Source organism: Rhinolophus ferrumequinum, chromosome 18, assembly GCF_004115265.2.
Source record: "Rhinolophus ferrumequinum isolate MPI-CBG mRhiFer1 chromosome 18, mRhiFer1_v1.p, whole genome shotgun sequence".
Lineage (NCBI taxonomy): Eukaryota > Metazoa > Chordata > Mammalia > Chiroptera > Rhinolophidae > Rhinolophus > Rhinolophus ferrumequinum.
This window is the reverse complement of record NC_046301.1, coordinates 29,953,907-29,978,005: the sequence shown is the minus strand read 5'-3', so window position 1 is coordinate 29,978,005 and position 24,099 is coordinate 29,953,907. Positions and strand designations below refer to the sequence as shown.

General features: G+C 35.6%; 1 protein-coding gene across 10 annotated transcripts in view; it reads right to left on the bottom strand.

Moving 5' to 3' along the window:
• HMBOX1 (homeobox containing 1) overlaps positions 1-24,099 on the bottom strand; it is a 185,228-nt gene that overhangs the window by 63,679 nt on the left and 97,450 nt on the right. For all 10 annotated transcript variants that reach the window (XR_004425653.1, XM_033135064.1, XM_033135058.1 and 7 more), the window contains exons 5-6: positions 10,964-11,074; positions 727-880 (exon numbers count right to left, since the gene is read on the bottom strand). Coding sequence is in view for 9 of the 10 variants with exons in the window: in XM_033135064.1 (XP_032990955.1) it covers positions 727-880; positions 10,964-11,074 (265 nt within the window). In the remaining variant the exon portion in view is untranslated. The remainder of the gene's footprint in view (positions 1-726; positions 881-10,963; positions 11,075-24,099) is intronic.

Genomic DNA, 24,099 nt, shown 5'->3' with positions numbered 1-24,099 from the left:
AAATAAGTCATACAGAGAAATGTCATATGATTTTACTTATATGTGGAATCTAAAAAACAAAATGAACAAACAAAATAGAAACAAATTCATAGATTCAGAGAACAAATTGATGGTTGCCATCAATTGGTTGCCACAATACGGGGGTTTGGCAAGATGGGTGAAAAAGGTGAAGGGATTAAGAAGTATAAATTGCCAGTTATAAAAATAGTCACAGGGATGTAAAGCACAGCATAGGGAATATAGTCAATAATATTGTAATAACTGCGTTATGTTGTCAGACGGGCAGACTTATTGGGGTGATCACTTTGTAAGTTATAGAAATGTATAATCATATTGTGTACCTGAAACTAATATAATATTGTATATCAACTGTAATTGAAAGATTTAAAAAATTTAATAAAATCTCAGTGGCCTTCTATACAATTATTCAATACTTTTGTTGTAAATAAGACCTCAAAGAGTTTTCCCAAAAATATAATACAAAGATCTAAACTAATAAAAAAAAAGAAAAATCTTCTAAAGTTTCTTAAATTACTAAGGACATTATTAAACTATATTGATAGATATTAACTTTTATTTCAATAATACACCATTTATAATATTCCAAAATACTTTTAGAGATAGAAGGTCCCTAATTACTTGTTTGAAATAAAAACTGTCCAAATTTTATCAGTTTCTCTCTTTCCTAAGTTTTGGAGACTGATCATAGGAAAAGGAGAAATGTACCTTTCCATGACAGCCAGGCACTCCTTTCTCCAGGTAAATCGACTCCCTCGTCGTAGTCGGAAGGTTCCAGATGTGGCAGAGACTGGGGGAGGCGTTTGTCTCCATTCTGGGTCCTCTATTGGAATGGGGGCCGGTCTCATACTTAGTGTAGCCCCTGGAATAAACAAAGCATTTTTAGCAAATATCTTGCAATTTATTAAAGTCTATATGACAACACATCATGAAACCAACAATAAACTTTTGCCTCTACATGGAAATTTATAGGCCCAATACATTTGATATTTATATTAAAGAAAATTATTTGACCAAAATAAAAATCTGAAGAGACAAAAACTCTTCCTTAAAATGTCACCAGTTATTTTAATATGTCATTTTTTTTTAGTTCGTCATTTGTCTTTTATCTTTGTGTCATTTTTCAAAACAAGACCCAACATCTTGCTCTTTCGAGAAATAGAGAAGTATGATCTTTTGCTCAGTGACAACTTAATCAGAATATCTTTCTCTGAAAAATCTCTCTTGAAATTCCTATTTGACAGTTTTAATCTTTTTGAATATACTCCCTCTATGTTCAGCAACTTTCATTATCATTCAAAGAACTTACTGTTATTGAGAAAATGGAGACCTTGAAGTATATACGCAAGTAGGAGGTGAATTTAAAATAACCCTAATTGTTGTAAACTGTTTTTTAAAAAGTCGCATGTAGCATCAAAGAAAAGATAGTATTTTATATGCTTTTAGTCTACTAACTAAATCAGATTTCCACAGGCCTACTACCTGTTAATGCTGTATTATTTTGTTACCTCTTGAACATAATAAAACAAATGAAAAAATATTTATAATTGAGATATTTTACTAATTCAGACTAGCCTCTTCTCTAACAACCTGAACTGTTGATGACACATGTATTCATGCATTTACCACTTATCAAACCCTTTTTACATGGCTTATTCTAGGCTAGAATATATGAATAAAACAAAGAAAGTAACATTGTCTCTGACTTCCATAGACTTATTTCAAAGAATTTAAATATAACTTGGCATGCTTTCATAGAGTTCAGTCTCTGGCTCTCCCATTGCTCTTTCCTTCTTTACAGTTAAATTCATCTTCCCAAAGCATAATTATGATATCACTCTGTTGATCAAAAACCTTCAAAAAGTTCCCACTGCCTATGGAATAAAATCCAAACTCTTAAGAGAGCCTTAGAAAGACAGGTTAGAGCTTGTTAGAATTTTGTGGAAGAATAATAATGCACATATTAACAAATACATATTTCTTTCTCTTCGTAACAGAAATCATTATTTATTGCACTTTACAATTAATACCATGGGTAGTATTTCTACTTCACTATATATGAATCTATTTGTAGATCCCCTTAATGGCTGCATGATGATATGCGTTCTCTCTCTCTCTCTTTTTTTTAAATAAAAATTTATTGAGGTGACAATTGATAGTGAAATTACGTAGGTTTCAGGTGTACAATTCTGTAATACATCATCTCTATATCACATTGTGTATTCACCACCCAGAGTCAGTTCTCTTTCCATCACCATATATTTGATCCCCTTTACCCTCATCTACCACCTTTACTTTCTCGTAACCACTAAAGTATTGTCTGTGTCTATGAATTTTTGTTTCTTCATTTGTCTTGTTTTTTTTTTTTGTTTTCAGTTTTATATACCACATATCAGCGAAATCATATGGTTCTCTACTTTTTCTGTCTGACTTATTTCGCTTAGCATTATAATCTCAAGATCCATCCATGTTGTCCCAAATGGTATTATTTCATCTTTTCTTATGGCAGAACAGTATTCCAGACATGCATTCTCTTATACAGATGCCAAATATTTTAACTAATCCTGATTTTCTCTCCACACCTGTTCTGCAGTCTTTGCCATCTGAGTAAATGACATCCCTCTTCAAATTGCTCAGCTCTAAAATCTCAGATTCATTTTGCTAGCCATGTGGGTAAAAGATGTCCAGCCAGCCGCCAGGTGCTCCTGCCAAACCCAACAGATGCCAGACATTTGAGGGGACAAAAGCCATGTTGGACATTCTAGCTGCAGGAGACAGCATGTGGAGAACTGCAGAACCCAGCTGACAGAGAGAAATAAGGCTGTAGGCATACAGTCCCAATACAGTCCCAATTATAGCCTCCAAGGTGGTTCCTAAGGGTCCCCGCCTTCTGGTATTCACCCTGTTGTGCAGTCCCTTCCCACACTGTACAAGGATTAGTCTGTGTGACTAATAACATACGGTAGAAGTAACGGTGTGTCACTTCCAGTGTTAGATTATAGAATACACTGTGGAGTCTGTCTCTTGGATGGCTTGCTCAGGAAAAAACTAGCTGCCACGTTGTAAGGACACACAGGAGCCAATGGCGAGGTTCATGCAGAGAGGACCTGATGTCTCTGGCCGACAGGTGGTAAGGAACGGGGCCTTGTCAACACTCACGGGAGTGGCCTTGGAAGTACCCTGGCCAGCCCCAGGGACTGCAGCCCTGGCTGACAGCTCGACTACAGCTCAGAACACTGAGCCAGAGCCACTTAACTAAGCCACTCCTGGATTCCTGACTGACAGAAACTGTGAGATGGTAAATGTTTGCTGTCAGCTGCTAAGTTGTGGGGTAATCTGTTGCACAATAGCATGGAACTAACATAAGACAGCACAACCATCCCCAGTTGTGTATTTCTCCATGTAACCCAACACACTGAGTACTGTATTACTAATTATTCACATTTGTAAACTTAGCAGGCAAAACATTTCCCTTTAATAGAGATTGCACTGTTCGTAAGAATGAGCATCTTTTCCTGTTTACTGACCATTATATATCTTTTTTTGTGAATCTGTATTTTTTTGTCCATTTTTTCTTTTGAGTTATTCATCTTATTGGTATGTAGAAACCATACCTGAATTGCTAGTCATACAGAATACAAATATTTTTTTTCCAGTTTGTCATTTGACTTTTATCTTTATTTATAGTATGATTTGTGATCTTAATTTCTTTGTCAATCTGTTCTTTTATGGTCAATGCGTTTTGTATCATTCAGAATATTTTTAGTTTTCATTTCTGTATAAACCCTTAATAGATACATAATTTCCTATTATGTGTAATGTAAATATTTAACTTTTTCCTCAAAGGGACAAGTACGTCATCATATACTGCTTTAGAGGTTCATGGCTTAACGTGTGGCGAACGATGGCCTGTTGCCACAGTTTAAATAAAGTTTTGTTGGAACACCGCCACACTCATTCATTTACATATTGCCTCTTTTTCACACTACACTGGCAGTTGAGTAGCTGTGACAGAGACCATATAGCCCGCTATTATCTGGCCCTTTACAGGAAGAATTTGCTGCTGAAAATTCCTGGCCTACATACGCATACTATGAAACTCTAAACTGAAACCCTACTTTAGACAGTTCAAAAAAGAGGGTTTCATTCTGCCAACATAACTTGGCAATTAGGTCTGGGCCTAATTCAAGGTCAATAAATTTTAGGCATAACACGGAACTTGGGGGCTGGAGGGCTTTGTTTTGGTCCTTTTCTGAATGCAAGCAGGAATTATAGCACAACAAGGGCTCTGGAATCTATCTAATTAGACTATATAAATTTTGTTCAACAGTCATGATAAAAGGTCCAAAACAGCCAAGCTGCTATCAGCTGACCAGGACAGGCAGAAACAGAATGGGTAAGGCAGTAGATCCTCTCATCTAATGCCTGCCTCTGAAAATAGAGTTTCAGGGCTTCAATGAGTGGAGAATGGGGAATAGGTGAGTGAGTGAATTTCAACTAGGAGGCCACATCTATAATTACGGCATGCTTTCTTAGTTAAGTAGAGTGATAAATGGGTACAAATAAAATGAAGAATACAAAGAACCTTAATTATAACGTTGAAGGAAATAAGCCAACTGATAATAATGGTTCTTTCTTGGTATTGGATTTATTGATAATATAACTATGCTTCTTTATAATATTCTGTGTTGTCCAGATCTTTTATAAAAATAAAATTTAGATGAAATAAAATTGGTCAGGAAGGAAAAGAAAGAGGGAGAGAGAAGGAAGGAGGGAAAAAAGAAAAGAGAAAAAAGTATTGGCTTAACTACGTTAAAAGAAATAAAGGCAATTTATGCACAGAAGGTGGAAACTGAATACGTTCAACCTTTCAGTATACTTCATTTGAAAAATTATCACATTAATTTCGAGAGTTTTTTTCTTGCTTCCTTTTCTTTTTCAATATAGCAGTATTTAAAAATAGTACAAGAAGCACTCTGGAAACACTCCGATAAACAGATTTGTTCTAGAAACCTTGGCTCATCTTGCTTTGGTTGAAATGGATAGAGAACAATGAATAACCCAAGAATGGGTTCAAAATTATTGACTTTGACAGAAAAATATGACACCAGAATGCAGAAACAAAGTATATAAAACTTTAAACCCCTCTGAAGTAAAATATAGGAGTTCTCAGTTTGCTAAACAACCCACTTTTTTTTTTCCTTACAGGAAGTGCGTTACCTATTTTCTTTTCAGAATTTCTTTCCCACATGATATATGTACTCCTGTTAAGACAAATTTTTGCCCATTTATCTAGCAAATCTAAACCCAACAGAAGGGAAAAAAACAAAAAACAAAGACCTCTTCCTAATTTGCTGACAGTTTAAAATTTTGATAAATGTTCTCTGTGTATATATGATAATTTTCTTGCTTATCAGGTTTACTTCTGGGTGAGCCTTTGCCAATCAGCTAATAAAAGAATGTCTATAATCATGTCATTACTTCTCTGTTCACAAAACTAGCTTCTCCAAAAATAATTTCTCGTCTTCTCCCACCCATGTCACACACGTGATTTCCCTGAGGGTCTGACAGGGCAACAGTGAAGGATGGAGGAGGCATCACTTCTGCTCTCCAAATCCACTTCATGTGCTTGCTGCATAAGCCTCCTGGCAAACTATATTTAATTGTTTAGTTTAGAAATATGCGGAATTGGTGCCATGAGCCAAGAGGAACGCAGCACACCCTGTCTGTTATAGTAATGTTTAAATTAGACGAGAGAAAAGACTGTTCAGCTTAATTTGATTAAATAAAGGGGCTTTTGATGTCAACTATGCTGCATTTAGTACTGACTTCTTTCTAAAAACTAGGCATTTTCTTGTAAATATTTTCATGAGAAACAAGATAAAACATACTTGATCAGTTTCCATCAGCCTCTTTTATTCATATGCCTTGGCAGGCTTTGGGTTATGCTGGGAAATTCTGACGACGGGTCTGTTTATCAGAGAAGTACACTATATCTATATATATATTGGATTAGCAGTAAAAATAAGCTAAATATCCACCCTATATTTTTCTTGCTGAGTCCACTTAAAGAGAGACAAAAACAACAAGAACAAAAACCCCTATCCAAATGGATCCAGAATAAGAGGATGAAAAAGAGAACTTCAATCTAGGTATACAGAGAGAAATGCTCTAAGCACAGGGATAGACAATGTACAAATATTTTTTGTTTGTTTCCTAAATGCGTAAATTTAGATAAAAGAGAAAAAGTACTTTTTCATTTTGTGGTTTTCCTTAATTTTGCATTGTTTCTCATATATATGCAAAGGGATGGTACCATTTACATTTCTTCTGATGAGCTGTCTATCCTGGACAGAGAATAATTTATGAAATGAACTACCTACCTATCAATAAAAATCATTGACATCTTATTTTCTACCTAACTGCCTCTCAGAAGCAGGTCTGGACTATGGGAACCCAGGTTTTTCAGGGGTTTTTGTATCTGTTAAAGGCAGATTCATTTCTTTTTTGCCTCTTTCCCTCTTTTCCTCCCTCCCTCCCTTCCTTCTTTCCTTTCTTCCTCTTTCCTTTTCAGTACACTTTACATGTATTTTTAAAATATATAGTATAAGTACATGGCACAAAATTTAGAAAGACCCAGGAGGTTATATAGTTAACAGTCTCTCAGTTCCCCTCCAAAGCCATTCTTACCAATTCTTAATACAGCTTTCCAGAGATGGTCTGTGTTTATGAAAGTATATATACGTACCTGTATGTATGTATGTATGTACTCCCCCTATAGAAATGGCAACATATCATATCCACTGTTTTGTTTCTTTATTCACGTATCAATTTGATACTACCACATATAACACCAAGTCATATAAAGCCAACTTTAAAAACAACAACAACCACCAAAAAAAACCCAGCTATATAGCCTCCATAGCATTCCACTATGGTTATTTACTTAACCAGTTCTCGACTAGGGACATTTAGGTGGAGAGAAGATTCTGATGTACTACTATAAGCAACTATTGACTAGACAGTGGATAGGCTATTCTTAGATGCTAACGTAATTTTAGTTCATCTTATCCAAACATAATAGTAGTTTCAAAGTGTCCATGGAATAAGAAGAAACAATACAATTCTTTAGCTAATATCAAAGGTTATTTTAAAGTCAACAAAATAAAACTGCATTTATCTAGAAAGAATTCTTTATCATATTAGCTCTTATAATAAATGTTAAAGTGCGAAGAAAAACTTTAAAAACTTAAGATTTCAATTGCTAACATCCAATTACTGTTGAGGCAACGGAAACAACCAACTGACAATTATGAACTCATCCTCTTCTCTTCAGCTAACTTTAAATTATGTCCTATAGAAAACCTGACTATAAAGAACTCAGAACCAGTATGGATTTGGTTTTCAAATAAAAAACAGAAAAGCTGGGGACAGTTGGAAATGCAACTTCATTGACCAGCAAATGCATATAATTAGGGAAACTTATTCTTAAAAAGGGGCACTACCTCCTTAAAGGAAACAGCTCCTAATGAACAGCTGGATGAATGATGTTTAGTCCTTTCCTATTTTTCCTGTTTCAATGCCTTAGTTCCACATTCCTCCAATTTCCTGGTGATGGGTGAATCTAGCTCCGGTTCCAAGATAAATTGAAATAGGAAATAAGATTAAAAATAAAACAACAACACATTCTTTAAAAAACAGCTTCCAAAGGACACAGTATCACCCCCGTGCTGAAACACCGGATTCCAATAGTACTATTCTGCAGGAGGCAGTGTTATCATATCAGATTAGTTGCAAAAGAATGCTGCTGCAGCCTGATTGCTGCACCTTAGTCCCCCTTCCTGTTTCCAGTGCATTCATTTCCCTGGTATCCTGGTACCCTGCTTGGGACTGGAGCCCAGCCTTGAAATCCCAGGGTGGGAATTTTGTCCCATCAACTACGGTATGATTAGACTGTATGTTAGGCACTATTTTAAGGGCCAAATCCAAGAGACAAAACTCCTTTCTCTTAAGGAGGCTGATTGCCTGACATAGATGCCTAGTGTTTGCCCTCCAAAGTCACAACTGCTCTGCCCTATACATTTTGGAACATCCTAACAATGCCTCTGGTATTCCCCTGGTAACCAACTGCTGGAATGTGACCAGGCTTATAAAACCCCTAAGCACAGTTTCTTATTTACCTAGCCGAACCCCCGCTATCAACCTAAGCTGCTCTATTAAACAGGACACGTGCCAGATTTTTGTCCTCTCCATGTGATTTGTTCTGCTGTGAGTCATGGGAGAAGTGAGGTCTTTGGGAAGACTGTTTGGAGCTGAGTTTGACATGTTGCTTCAACTGGGATAAATTTTAAGACTCTGCTGCCCTATAAGATAGCCACTAGCCACGTGTGGTTTGTTACTGAACACTTGAAATGCGACTCATTGGAAATGATACATGCTTTAAGTGTAAAATACATACTGTATTTCAAAGAATCAGTACAAAGAGAAAGGAAGACATGAAGAAAAAAGGAGGGAGCGAGGGAGAGAACTTCAATAATTTAAAAAGTACTGATTAAATGTTGAAGTAATAATACATATTTGTTAAATAAAATAATTGTTAAGTTTAGCTACTTCTTCTCACCTTTGAAAATGTGGTTATAGATAATTTAACATTGCATATGTCATTTGCATTATATTTCTACTGAGCTGTGCTGCTTTAGAATATTTAACTAATGGCAGCAACAAAGTCATTATTTTGAGAGGTTTGCTTGTATATCTAGAAAAATATCTAAAAATGAAAGTTCTTTGCAGAGAAACAGGCAGCTGGTAAGTGCTGACGGGATGGTAGGTTAGATGATCACCACTCTGCAATCCCGATGGGATAGCTGAGTCAGATGGTGAGCATCATGGATGTTAAGACCATTGGCAAAAGGTTCAAGAGGATATTCATCCAATAGCAAAACGATACCCCGTAGATTATTTATAAACTGCAAAGACAAGACCTGGTGGTCGTTACTTTGACATTATGATTAATGCTACAACTTGACATTATATGCCTCTTGATATGTGGTAATATGAGGTGAATATTACTTACAAAGCATTTTGCCCCAATGTTTTATTGTGAGAAATTTAAAACATACAGCAACAATGAAAGAATTTTATGGTGAAAATTTGTACTCATACCATCTAACGTTCTACTATACAGTACTAACTTTACCACATATCTATCACTCTCCTTATCCATTTTACTTTGATGCAGTTCAAAGTCAATTGCAGCCATTAGTACATGCCCTTCCTAAATAATCGCCCTTCCTAAATAATCTATGAAGGGGTTTTATAATCTATGAAATAATCTAAACATTCTTGCCAAAAATGTTTAACGAGAATCAAGCCTCTAATTCTAACTTCCAGTTTACAGGAAATACAGGGCTATAGAGGAATAAGTTAATTGACATTAAGAGAAAATTTTAAAATCCAGAATATGGGACATTCTGTAACGTTAAATGGTTTAAAAAGCTTATGTCATGAAAAAAAGTTTGAGTGACTAAGAATTAAGAGTCTAAAAAGACAGAACAACAAATTCCAACTTGTCAACCTAAATCAGATACTATTCAATTTTAAAAAGCTACAAAAGACATTCTTACAACAACTAGAGAAATGTGAATATGGACTGAATATTAGATGATATTAAGGAAGTATGATTAATTTTCTTAGATGTGATAATAGGGGCTGTGGTTATGTAGGTGTTTATCCTTTTTATTCAGGAGATGAGTGCTGGAGAGAGGGAGTGTGTATACATGCATACATATATGTAAATTTTTTAATTTATCCATTTATTTATTTTATAGGAATAAAGCAAATATAGCAAAATGTGAACAATTACTGTATCTAAGAAGAGGGTGAACAGATGTTTATTGTGCTGCTATTTCAACTTTTCTGTACTTCTGAAATATTTCAAAATAGAAAGTGGGGGGCAGGTAGATTAAAAAAAAATTCATTGCAGAGAGGCTGATATAGTCTCTTCTATTTTGGCATGCGTGGGCCTTTTAGATCGAGAATGTGATCTGTGGGGGGAAAAAAATCTTACCATAGACACATGTAAAAATATGTCTCTATAACATTGTTTATTTCCACCTGAGCCAGTGCTATTATTAGCAAAGAGTCTTCCATACGCAGTATTCTGGCTGGTGGTTTAGTCTGTAAGCAAAGGCTTTAATGCTGTGGTGTTACAGAAGACGGCTCAGTCACAAGGTTAGACCTGTGACCAGGCTCACTGCCACCAGTCTGGGTTCCATGCAGATTAAGGAAATCTGCAACACAACTTCAGGTTTTACTGTATACACCGCTTGTTAAAAGTACCGATAGAACTTGCCTACTCCTGGCAACTTCAGAAACAAAGGTTTCTGTGATCTTTTCCCTTAAGATTTCCCTCTGCTTTCCAACCTATGGCTGTTCCCAAAGTCATCAGGACAGGTTCACGCTTAAGTTCAAAGACACATTCATCACTCAAGTAATTAGAATTAGAAAACAGATAATCACTAGCAGAGATCACTGGATATGGTATAGCATGACTAAATGAAACTATAAATTTATATTAGTAACTAAAACAAGATTTACAAAAAAACCCCAAAAACCTAGATATGGAATCTGACGTGTGAACCAACAGTTAAGGAAAAAAATCGGCCACTGACAACCATGATCCATCTTTCAATCTTTGGTTAGAAATATTATAAAACCTGGAAAGAGGCACCTTAGAGGGAGAAGTAAAAAAGACTAGATGATATTAGACACTAAACTAAAAACTGGTACAATGATGGCTTAGGTTTTACACTTAAGAGTGTTCTTTGGCATATAAGAAACAACAGTAAACTATGAGACAAACTTAGTGAAGACAGGCAGATTCAACAAAGTAATTAATTACATATGTCTCGTTTCACATGCAATGAAAAAAGGAAATGGTATTTACCAGGGTTTGTCTTCTCAAGTTGATACCATCGGTAAAATGCTCTTTTCTTCTGTTCACTCAGGTCTGATCCCTGCTGCAACAGCCAGTGAGAGATCCGGCTCTGACTGATACCTATGCAGAAAGAGAAATAGCTGTTGCAGGTGCTGGAATCACATGGAAATTAAGGAGGGTTCTGTTGGTTCTAGGTTATTGGGTTCTTTATTCTTGTGCAAAGTATTTAACATCGGGCTTCTTTGTAAAGGCTGACACTGGCTAGGCTAGTACTCAGAGGTCAAAGTATTTCATTAACCAAAATTTTCAAGCGGTCTCTAAAATTAATCTCTACACCAGGTCCATGAACATATGAGCTAAACGAAGAGATTCCTAAGTAATAGTTATTTATCAGAAGTTGATTAGATTTTTGCTGCTTCAATCACCATCACCTTCACCCCAATTTCAGTTTAGAATATTAGAAATTCTACTACATATTGAGAAGAAAAAAATTCAAGCCAGCGAGTTTTGCTACTCATTATTGATACTGATAAAAAGAGGGGTTGGGAAAGGAGAGGTCATTGAAAATGCTTTCTTCAATACTATTTCTAGCTTATTTGTTAATTCACTTAGGCATTTCAGACTTGTTATGTACCTCAGTACAAATAACTACAAACTGGAAGAGTTTTAGAATTATGCTGCAATATGATCTCTTAAGAAAGCTCTAGAGGTAAAGACGTTCTTCTAACACATAGACTTACAGAAGCACATGCTCCTTGGTCATTATAGCTATCCAAAAGTGAATAATTCAATACACAACTGGCAAAGCACAGAATAATAGGAAAGATGAAACTGTCTTATATGCCCATAAGCCACTTTTCAAAGGACCAGACACTATCACAGAGCGTTAACAGAATCTAAACTCTCCCAAGGAATTACTTATAGTAACTGGATATTACTGAATACCACCTGTGCCAACACCTGTTTAAAGCTATACTGCACAACAGGAAGAGTGGTTATCATGAAGTATTCACACCCCCTAACATAAGAAGAAGCAGGAGGTCTGACGATCACATTTAACTCATTAAAAGCAAATCCCTAGAGTTTCATACTTTTAAAAAAACCTATGTTAGAAGAAAATGTGAGGAAACGGGGGAGGGAAGTTTTGCTGAAAGAAAGGTTGGGCTGCAAAGCCACGTATTCTGACTGGAAATCCCTTGCACTTTCAAAGGGTGAAATTAAAATCGTTTTCTAAAACCTAAGTGATAACATTCTCACTTAATTCACACAGCAGTTTTCCAATGGATTGAAGATCTACGATGCAGGTGCTGGCAGCTAGCACTGTATGCTCATTCTAAGAGAAAGCAAATTATTCTGTATAATTAAACTGGCGTGTTTAGCAATGCTTTTACCAAAAGTCTAGATTCAGACATTATACTAGTTTTTTACACTACTCTGAAACGAGAGTGAAAACCATTTACTACCATGAAATCAAAATTGATTTTCACGTCAACAAAATAAAACAATTTTACATGGATTCTTCATATTGGTACCATACTACTCAAAAGCAGTGGGAATGTGAGGAAAATCTTTTAAGGAAAAAAAATAAAGACTGTATCAGTTCTTTTACTTTCAGTATTACAGCTCCCTCACACACATCACACGTAGAATAAACCAGAGCCCACTAGGTAACCACAGATGTCCTGGCTCTGGCTGGGCTGTGGTGGGGGAAAAGGGCAAAAGCCCATCAAAAGATGAGTCAAATTTTGGTACATTTGCATAATAAAAAACTGGGCAGACTTTTTAAATTAATGTTCTAAAATAGCCATCAAAAACAAACAAGAACAAAAAACCCAAAAAACAACCAAACAAAAAGCCATGGCAAGGGCATGGAGTATATGGAACTCTTATACTGCCAACGGCAGGGTAAAATGTCAGAGCCATTTGGGGAAACAAGTGGGCGGTATCTCCTACAGCTGCATGTATGCGTGCTATATGACCTAACCGTTTCTTTCCTCATTATGTAGTGCAAAGAACTCTGTACATGCTCAATAAAAATGTGTTCAAAAGACATTTACAAAAAATCTTATAGGCCAACTATCCATAACAGTCCCCAATGTGAAACAACACAAATACCCATCAACAGGAGACTGTATCAATTGTGATGTTGACGCATTCTGCTATAGACTACTATACCGAATAGAAAAAGGATAAATTACTGTCATATGCAACCACATGGATAAATCTCACAAAAAATAAGGTGGGCCTCAAAAAGTCAGAAACACACATAAAGAAAGCCTCACACAACGGTATGATTTAATTTCTATAAAATTATAAAACAGACAAATTAACTGTATGGATGGCAATCAGAATAGTGGTTACCCATGGCTGCGGGGGAGAAGGTTCTATACCGGGAGGTGGTAGGAGAAAAGCTTCGTTAGGGAGCAGCACTGCTCTTGATTTTGATCTGGATAGTGGTTGTATATGTGTCTTCACTTTTTAAAAGCCTTTAAGTTAAACAATTTTCCCTGTATGTATTTCAATTAAAAAGTTTCCCCAAAAAAGTTTTTAGAATTCTATACAGTGTTTAAAAAAAAAAAAAGGCTATGTATCAATATGGAAAGATGCCAATGCTATAAATGAAAAAAGTGTGGTTTTATAAATATATACATAATTTACTTTTCATTTTGTATAGTAACAAAAACTTATATATAGCCAAAGATGGTAGAGTGTAGACTTCCTATACCTCTATATTGTTTTCTTAATCGTTCTACAAATATGTATTAATTTATTTTATTTTTAGCCTTCCCTTATAAACACTATATACTTTATTGGTTGTTTTTATAAACAATGCCATTAAGTTAAACAACAAAGTGCAAAAAGAAGTTAATTTCAGCATTCCCTTGACAATTCCACTCTGAGGTAAACCATGTCAGCTCTTAATATATGTTTCTCCACAATTTTCTCTATGCATAATTATTAATTTAATAAAACAAAGGGAGAGAAGGTAATAAAGACTATCCTCCCGTCTAGTCTCTTGTGTGAGCAGAAAATAAACAAATCTTCTTCCCCGTAAATTTAATCTGTTTTCATATAATAAATATAGAAAACAAAGTAATAAAGAAGGATTTTCCTGAAAAAGCCCATAGAAATTATATTTGTACAGTAACACATTTTTCAATGATTTTTCTTAGCAGATTGCTGATAGGTAAAGGTTCTTTAACCCATCCTTCTGTGGCTGCTCCATGCCTTTGGAACTTCAGCAGAGCTTGGTGTGAAAAGGCCCTACAGCCTTTCTTTACTGTCAGTTCGGGTGCTTCTCCTTGGGAGAAAATTTCCCCAACTTCCCTCTTACTTCCCACTGCTGGAAAAAAATGTCATTCTCTACAAGTTTTAGCTCCTCAAAAACCTTTTCTCTACCTTTCACAGGGCAGAAGAAAATTTTACATATAACCTTTATATACCGAAAGACTAAACACTAACCCCTGATTAATTTCCTGCCAATAAGAAAGTGATCACATTGTATTCAAAGGGCAAAAAAGCCTTTTTTTAAAAAATTAATTTTTAATATTTACTGGGGTGACATTGGTTAGTAAAATTATATAGGTTTTAAGTGTACAGTTCTGTAATACATCATCTATATATCACATTGTGTGCTCACCACCCAGAGTCAGTTCTCCTTCCATCACCATATATTTGATCCCCTTTACCCTTTTCTACCACCCGCTTGCTCCCCTTACCCTCTGGTAACCACTAAACTGTCTGTGTCTATGAGTTTTTGTTTCTTTGTCTTGTTCGTTTGTTACTTTCAGTTTTATATCCCACATCTGAGCGAAATCATGTGGTTCTTGACTTTTCTGTCTGACTTATTGGCAGCCTCATTCACATTCTTTTCTGAGCTATAGCTCCATCAGGCTTCTTCCGGTTCCTCAAATGCTGTGCACCCTTCCACTAGAGGGCTCTCCACCACAACCCATTCTTGTCCACGTCTCTAATAGTACACATTTCAATGCTTCCTCTTCCTTCCACTTCCTGTGGAGTGTCACACTACTGACCATGCTCATCCTCTTCTTCCTTGGAATGCTGGATATAACTTTTGAGTCAGCTTCAGAGATTGCTTTGCTAGCTCCTTACATGTTAGTGTCCTCGGGGTTCTATCTCTAAGCATCTTCTCTCACTCTATACTCTCTTCCTTTGGTTATCCCAACTATCAACAATCATGATTTAAAACATCATCTAAATGCCAGAGTGCCAGCCTACTCTTGCAAACCATCTGCCAGATAGCTTCATGAGAATTTCCCACAGGTTTTTAACACAGTAAATTCAATTCAATATCCTCTCCCTATTAATCTGTTCTTCTCCCTGTGTACCCCATCTCAATTTTATCCTCCACTTTACTCTTTCCCCCAACCCTCACAATGCTTACTAAATCCAAACTTTCTCTTCCTAAAATTCTCTTCATCTTCTGTCCAATCCTCATTCCTGCAGTTTGGAATCTCAGCCTCTTTGGCTTGGACAACTGAAATCTGATGAAAAGAAAAAGATTCACAAAGTACAAAATTCTCACGATCAGGTCCTCTTTCATTGGAAGATAATTTCACAGTTGAAAAAGTGGAACGTACTTCTTCAAGCAATTTTCTACTTGAGAACTGCAGTCATCTCTACAATTCACCTTCCACAATGCAACTAGAGTTACATTTCAAAAATTTTAAGTTAAAACACATGCATGCATTCTCCATAAAAATAATTCACAAGCATGCAAGAGAGAAAAAAAGTCCTTTATCCTCAGCCCTTCTCTTATTTCCAATCCTTGAGGTAATCTTGTTTATTTGGTGTGAATCCTTTCAGACTCTTTCCTATGCATTTAATACATAAACGTGCATGTGCGCGTGCACACACACGTATCTAGTTGGGCTTTCTTAAACGCAATTTGGAGTTATTCTATGTATAATAAGTAACATCTCTCTCACATAATGCCTTGGAATTTTCTTATGTAGTATATTATGAATCTTCATCATTCTAATGGCTACATGGTATTCTAGACAATACATCATAATTCCTTAAATATTTACCTATTATTAGACATTTCAGTTGTTGCTCACGTTTTATTATTATAAATAATGATGCAATGAACACTCTATGCATATCTTTGTGCATATGAAGAAATATTTTAGGGTCGATTCACAGGAATGGAATTTTTAATTTGTACTGTATGAGCAGCATTAAAGTTTGTGACAGGCACTACCAGACTGCCCCCCAAAGGTTGTACCCAATTTTATATTCTAGCCAACAGTGATGAGAAGAATGTTTCCCTACATTCTAACTGTAACTGAATATTATATGACTTATTTCGAAAGTCTGACTTTCTCTTTTGAAACATAATACTCATTAAAAAATAATCTAAGCAATTCAGAGAAAAGTAGAAAAATTCAGAGGAAAGCTAATGAAAAAAAACTATCCAACTTCTTACCACTTAGAAATAACTACATTCATTATAAGATCACTTCAAGCATATGTAGACACAGAATAGGCAGAAATAATTACTAACATGAGATCTTAGCACAGACAGAACTTTAAAATGTAAAAATATTAAATTCAGTTTGATCTGATTTTTAACTCAAAAAAAAATTAAAATAAACAAGAGTGAAAAATGAAAGATCTACTCAAGTTTACTAAATGCTTCCATAGGGGAAATAAAGTTACTAAAAGAATACACTAAAGCAAGGAAAAACAATTATGCAAAAACATTAGGAAGTTGGAAGTTATTTTCTAACTTGTGGTCAGTATTTAATGGCTCCTGGCTAAAAAATTTGAGGAAATTAGCAGATTGTGGTAGCCAGCCTCCACGATGACCCCTAATAATCCTCTTGGTCTTCCTACCTGTGTGTAATCCCCCTAACACTGCGCCAGGGTTGGTCTGTGCAACCAATAGAATATGGCAGAAATGATAGTCCGTGACTTCTGAGGCTACGCCATGAAAAACATTACAACTATCTCTGAGATAGTTGGGTCTGAGGGAAGTTAGCTGCCATGTTGTGAGACAACTCAACCGGGCCTATAGAGAAATCCAGGTGGCGAAGAACTGAGGCATTCCAACAGCTACGCAAGTGAGCCATCTTGGAAGTGAGTTCTCCAGCCTGACTTAAGGCTCCGGATGACTGCAACCACCTCAGACACCCTGAACCACAACGACCTGCCTAAGCTCCTCCTGGATTCCTGACCCACAGAAACTGAGGGAGGTAATCAAGATTTAGGTTTCAAGTTGCTACAGTCTGATGTAAATTTTTGTGTAGCAATAGACAACTAATACATACACTCTATACAGACTACCCTCCTCCGATCTCCCTTCCCAGCCTTCATACCCAAATCCTGATTATTTGGAAGACATTTTTGCATGGTCAACATTTACATTCTGTTCCGGATTCATAATTCCCATAGTTGTTTTCTGACAGTTCTAGATTTAAATGAATTCAAGATTTATCATACAGTTTCCCAGTTTTCTCATGCCTAAGTTCAGTATTTTTATTTTTAATTGAGGCATATTTTACATATAGTGAAGTGCACTACTCTTTAAGTGTATAGTTCAATGAGTTCTGACACATGTATACACACGTGACTATTGCTAAAGATATAGATTATTTTCATGCTCCCTAGAAGGTCCCTCTTGTCCCCTTCCCAATTAATGCCTAGATTCCATATTTTCAATTTAATTTTTGATTGGTGAGAATTCTTCACCAAGCAGTTTTGATCAGTACAGTCATGTGCCACATAATGACATTTCAGTTAATGACAGACCATATGTATGACTGTGGCATACCATCTAGCATAGGTGTGCAGAAGGCTATACCACCTCGATTTGTGTAAATACATTCAATGATGTCCACACAATGACAAAAATCGCCTATTGATGCATTTCTCAGAACATATCCCTGATAAGTAGCACATGACTGCACAGGTTTATTGGTGCTATATTCCCCAGTCCTTGTATGCTTGTGTTTATCTTCCATGTTTATACTTTGAGGACAATGCTACAGGGGAATTTTTCTGAGGGTTAGACATTCCTTCAAAATCTATTAAATTTGAGTAATGTCAGTGAGAAGAGTAGATTAAGGACTTCTGAAAAACCAGTCCTCCATAAAAGCATTGAGAGAAACAGCTGCTCTACCATAAAAGCACTGGCAAAAATGGTCAGAATCAACTTTTTCAGAACCCTGGAAATTAACCAAAGGCCTGCAACAATTCAAGAAGTGCTTATATCTTTAAAAAATGCCGAATTTTCAGAAGAATAGCTTTATGACATTTTAAGCTTGACCCACCCCCACTCACATCATCCCAGCATCACAGTAGACTGAAAACCAGTATTTCTGCAATCACAGTGAAAACCAGGAGATGTCTCATAGCCACTGGAGGGAGTATAACAGGTACTACCTAAAGAGTGTTTAGAGTTCCCTAAAACACCATTCTAAGAGAACTGTCATTCTTTGACTTGTCTGGGGTTTCCCTGAAAATTCCCATTTGCAAGGCCTGTCCTTATTTGACCTGATTCAGACCTCATTCAGTGTGAACAGTCTTTTCCTTGGGAGGAGAAAAGAAAGGGAGTGGTTTGTTGAAAACAATCAACGGCAATCACTTAACATTGCAGGTGCCTGAGGTGAGGATAATTGTTGCAGCAAGCAAGTAGCAGACCAAAATATTTTAAAAGCTGAGAAATGAGATTAGTCTCTGAGGGTCTTTGAAAAGCTCTGACATAGGTCTGGGAATCAAGAAGGCAAGACCTATGCATAGGGCTATGCACATGCCTAGGTCTGTATGTATGACCAGCGCAACGCGCATGCACAATAAAGAACTGAGAAGTCCCTAAGGTCTCACCTCTGGCAGACCTTGAGACATGGTGCAAAGAGAAAGTGAAGGCTAAGGCACAATTATAAACTGCCTGTCTGAGGATTAAAGGCATGCCCCAATACACATACAGAGCCCCTCAGCAAAGCTGGGAAATGTATTGGTTCCAGGTATTTAAGGAATTCTCTGGATAATAATTAGCTGACCGCTAAGCTAACAAGGAAGAGACTTCAGAAGCCACACATCACAAAGAATACTGACTTTACAGAATAAGTTCAGGAAAGTCACTAAACAAAGAGTAACAAAAATAAAGAGCAATAACAACAAATCCAAGGATAGGGATTTCTAGAGTTTCCACATTATACTATTTAAACTGTCCAGTTTAAGAAAACAAAACAAAACTTATGAACCATGCAAAGAAACAAGAAAGTATGATACGTACATAGTAAGAGAAGCAGTCAGTAAGAAGTGTCTTTGAAGAAACCCAGATGTTGGACTTACTAAACAAAGATTTAAATCAGCTATTTTAAATTATTAAAGAACGAAAGAAAACATGTCTAAAAAACTAAAGAAAAGTATGCGAAAAATGTCTCACCGAACAGAATACCAATAAAGAGACAGGAATTATAAGAAAGAATTAAATAGAAATTCTGTAGTTGAAAAGTACAGTAAGTTGAAATGAAAAACTCTCATTAAAAAGGCTCAACATCAGATGTAAACTGGCAGAAGAAACAATCAGTAAACTTGAAGACAGGTCAATCAAATGATTTATTATGAGAAACAGAAAGAAGAGAGAATCAAGAAAATAGAGCAGAGCCTCAAAAACCTGTGGGACACCATGATGTATACCGATATACATACAATATATACCAGGAGGAAAAGAGAGAAAAGTGAAGAAAATGTATTTGAAAAATAATAGCCAATTTCCTAATTTAATGAAAAATATTAATCTACACATCCAAGCAGCTCAGTAATCTTCAAGTAGGGTAAACTGAGAGACAGCCACGCTTTAGGTTGAAAACTAAAGACAAAAAGAAAATCTGAAAGAAGCAAGAGAGAAGTAATTCATTATGTACAAGGGATGCTGAATAAGATTAATAGCTGATTTTCTCATCAGAAATCATGAAGTCAGAAGGCAGTACAATGACATATTTAAAGTGCTGGAGGGGGGAAGAGCATCAAACAAGAACTCTATATCCAACAAAACTATCCTTCCAAAATGGAGATATTACGACATTGTCAGATGAACAAAACGAAGAAGAATCTGATATCAGCAGACCTGCCCTACAAGAAAAAGAGTTCTTTTGGCTGAAATGAAAGGACACTAAATAGTAATTTAAATATACAAGAAGAAATAGTGTCAGTAAACGTAACTATATAGGTAAATATAAAAGGCACTATAAATGTATTTTTTCTTATAATTTCCTTTACTCCTATTTGATTTAAAAGAAAACTGGACAATGCAATGATTTTAAATCTAAGGTAATGGACACACAATATATATAAAAATAATGGCACAAAAAATGGGGGAGGGAACTAAGCTATAAAGGAGCAAAGTTTTTCTATACTACTGAAATTATGTTTGTGTTAATCCAAATGAGACTGTTAAAATTAAGATGTTAATGGCAATCCCCTGAGCGAACACTAAAACAATAACCCAAAAAAAAATACAGCAAAAGAAATGACAAGGGATTTATCTGGTATGCTAGAAATCTTTATTAAACACAAAAGAAGGAAGTAATCAAATAATAGGGGAACAAAACAGACATAAATCAGAAAACAAATGGCAGATGTAAACCCTATCTCATCATAATTACGTTAAATTTAAAAAGATTAAACACTCCAATAAGATGACAGAGACTGGCAGAGTGGATCAAAAAACTCAATTCAAATGTATGCTGTTTACAAGGGATATATTTTAGATTCAAAGACATGAATACGTTGAAAATAAAAAAAAAGGAAAAAAATTTACCATGTATACAGTAACCAAATAAAAATGCAAGTGTCTTTACTAGACAAAATAGATTTAAAGAAAAAATTTGTTATGAGAGACAAAAGGACATTTCATAAAGATAAAAAGGGTTAATTCATGAGGAAGACATAATTAAAAATATATACACACCAAAAACCAGATTCCACAAAAACATGACGCAAAAAATGTAAGAACTGAAGGGAGAAAGATAATTCAACAGTAATAGTTGGAGACTTCAATAGTCCACTTTCAATAATATAATACAACGACAAGATTAACAAGAAAACAAAAGACTTGAACAACATTATAAACCATGTAGACCTAACAAATATCTACAGAACATTCTACTCAACAACAGCAGAACACATATTCTTCTCAAGTATGTGTGGAAATTTTTCCAGAGAAGACCAATTGTTAGGCCATAAAACAAGTCTCAATAATTTTTAAATCATATAAAGTATATTCTCCAAACTCAATGAAATGAAATTAGAAACCAACAACAGAAAAAAAACTGAGAAATTCACAAATATGTGGAAATTAAACAATACAGCTCTAACCAACATGTCAAAGAAGAAATCATGAGGGAAACTAGAGATAATTAAGGAAAAAAACACATACAACAGACAAAAATGTATGAAATGAAAGTAAGGAGGTGCTCAGTGGGAAATTTATTGTTATAAATGTATATATTAAAAAATGGAAAATGACCTGGAATCAATAATCTAGACTTTTACCTTAAAAATTACAAAAAAAAAAAAAAAAGAGAAAACTAAATCCAAGCTAAGCAGAAGGAAGGGCATAACATAGAGGAGAAATAAATGAAATAGAAAATAGAAACAAAATAGAGAAAAAATCAACAAAATAAATTGGCTCATTAAATCAAGCAATAAAATTGAGAAACTTTTAGATAGATTGACAAAGCAAAATGAGAGAAGACTCAAATTACTAAAAGCAGGAATGAGAAGACATTACTACTGACCTTCCAGAAATAAAAAAAATTACAAGGGAATTCTATGAACAACTGTATACCAACAAATTATATAACCAAGATGAAATGGACAAATTCCTAGAAATACCTACAGAACCTAATTCAAGATGAAACAGAAAATCTGAATAGATGTATAGCAAGTAATGATACCGAATTTGTCAAAAATCTTCCCACAAAGGAAAGTCAGACAGCTTCACTGGTAAATTCTACCAAGTGTTTCAAAAATAATTAAAACACACACACACACACACACACACACACACACACACACCAATCCTTCACAAACTCTTCTACCAAAATAGAAAAGAAGGAAATACTTCCCAACTCATTTTATTAGGCCAGTATTACCCTCACACCAAAACCAAAGACATTACAAGAAAGTAAAACACTATAGGTCAATATCCCTTATGAATACAGATGTAAAAATTCTCAACTAAATACTAGCAAACTGAATCCAATGACATATAAAAAGGATTATACACCATGACCAAGTGGGATTTATCTCAAGAAAGCAAGGTTCATTCAACATATGAAAATCAATGTAATGTAGCATATTAATAAATGGCAAGCCCCATGAAATTATTTTAATAGACACATAAAAAACATTTGATAAAATCCAACATCTTTTCATGACATACAACACTCAACAAACTAGAAATAGGGGCAAACTTCCTTACCTTGATAGAGGACATCTATGAAAATCCCACAGCTGACATCATACTTAGTAGTTAAAGACTGAGGTTTGCCACTAAGATCAGGAACAACACAAGGATTTTTGCTCTCGCTACTTCTATCTAACACAATACTGGAAGTTCTAGCCAGGTCAATAAGGTAAGAGAAATAAAAGGCATCCATATTGGAATGGAAGACGTAAAACTACCTCTGTTTGCAGATGACATGATCTTATACGTAGAAAATCTGAAGGAATCCACATGAGCGCGTGCACACAGAAAATGATTAGAAATAATAAATGTGTTCAGCAAGGCTTCAGGATACAAGAGCAACATACATAATCTATAAATTGTATTTCTATCTATTAGCAATGAACAATCCAAAACTGAAATTCAGAAAGCAATTCCACTTACAATAGCATCAAAAAGAATAAAATATTTAGGAATAAATCTAACAAAAGTAGTGCAAGACTTGGGACAATGAAAATTATACAACATTTTTGAAATAAATTGAAGAATACCTACGTAAACTGAAAAACATCTCGTATTTATGGATTAGAAGACCTAAGATTTAAAATGACAATATAGTGTTTCCCCGAAAATCAGACCTAGCTGGACAATCAGATCTAATGTGTCTTTTGGAGCAAAAATTAATATAAGACCCGGTATTTATTATATTATATTGTATTATATTATATTATATTATATTATATTATATTACATTATATAAGACTCGGTCTTATTTTACTGTAAGATCGGGTCTTACATTAATTTTTGCTCCAAAAGACGCATTAGAGCTGATTGTCTGGTTACATCTTATTTTCAGGGAAACATAGTACTCCACAAATTGATCTACAGATTTAATGGAATTCCTATTAAAATTCAGCTGGCTTTTTTACAGAAATTGACAAAGTGATCCTAAAAGTCCTATGGAAATGTAAGGAATCCAGAATAGCCAAAACAATCTTAAAAAAGAAGAACAGAGTTGGAGGATTCACACTTTCTGATTTCAAAACTTACTGTCAAACTACAGTAATCAAAACTGTATAGTACTGGTATAAGGATAAAATACAGATTAATGGAATAGAATTGAGAGCTAAGAAATAAACCCCAACATTTATGGTCAATTAATTTTTTTTTAAAGATTTTATTGGGGAAAGGGAACAGTACTTTATTGGGGAACAATGTGTACTTCCAGGACTTTTTTCCAAGTCAAGCTGTTGTCCTTTCAATCTTAGTTGTGGAGGGTGCCGTTCAGCTTCAAGTTGTTGTCCTTTCAGTCTTAGTTGTGGAGGGCGCAGCTCAGCTCCAGGTCCAGTTGCCGTTGCTAGTTGCAGGGGGCACACCCCACCATCCCTTGCGGGAGTCGAACCGGCAACCTTGTGGTTGAGAGGATGCACTCCAACCAACTGAGCCATGCGGGAGCTCAGCGGCAGCTCAGCTCAAGGTGCTGTGTTCAATCTTTAATTGCAGGGGGCGCTGCCCACCATCCCTTGCGGGAGTTGAGGAATCAAACTGGCAACCTCGTGGTTGAGAGCCCACTGGCCCATGTGGGAATCGAACCGGCAGCCTTCAGAGTTAGGAGCATGGAACTCCAACCACCTGAGCCACCGGGCCGGCCCTATGGTCAATTAATTTTTGACAAAGGTGACAGAATTCAATAGCGAAAAGTCTCTTCAACAAATGGTGCTGAAAC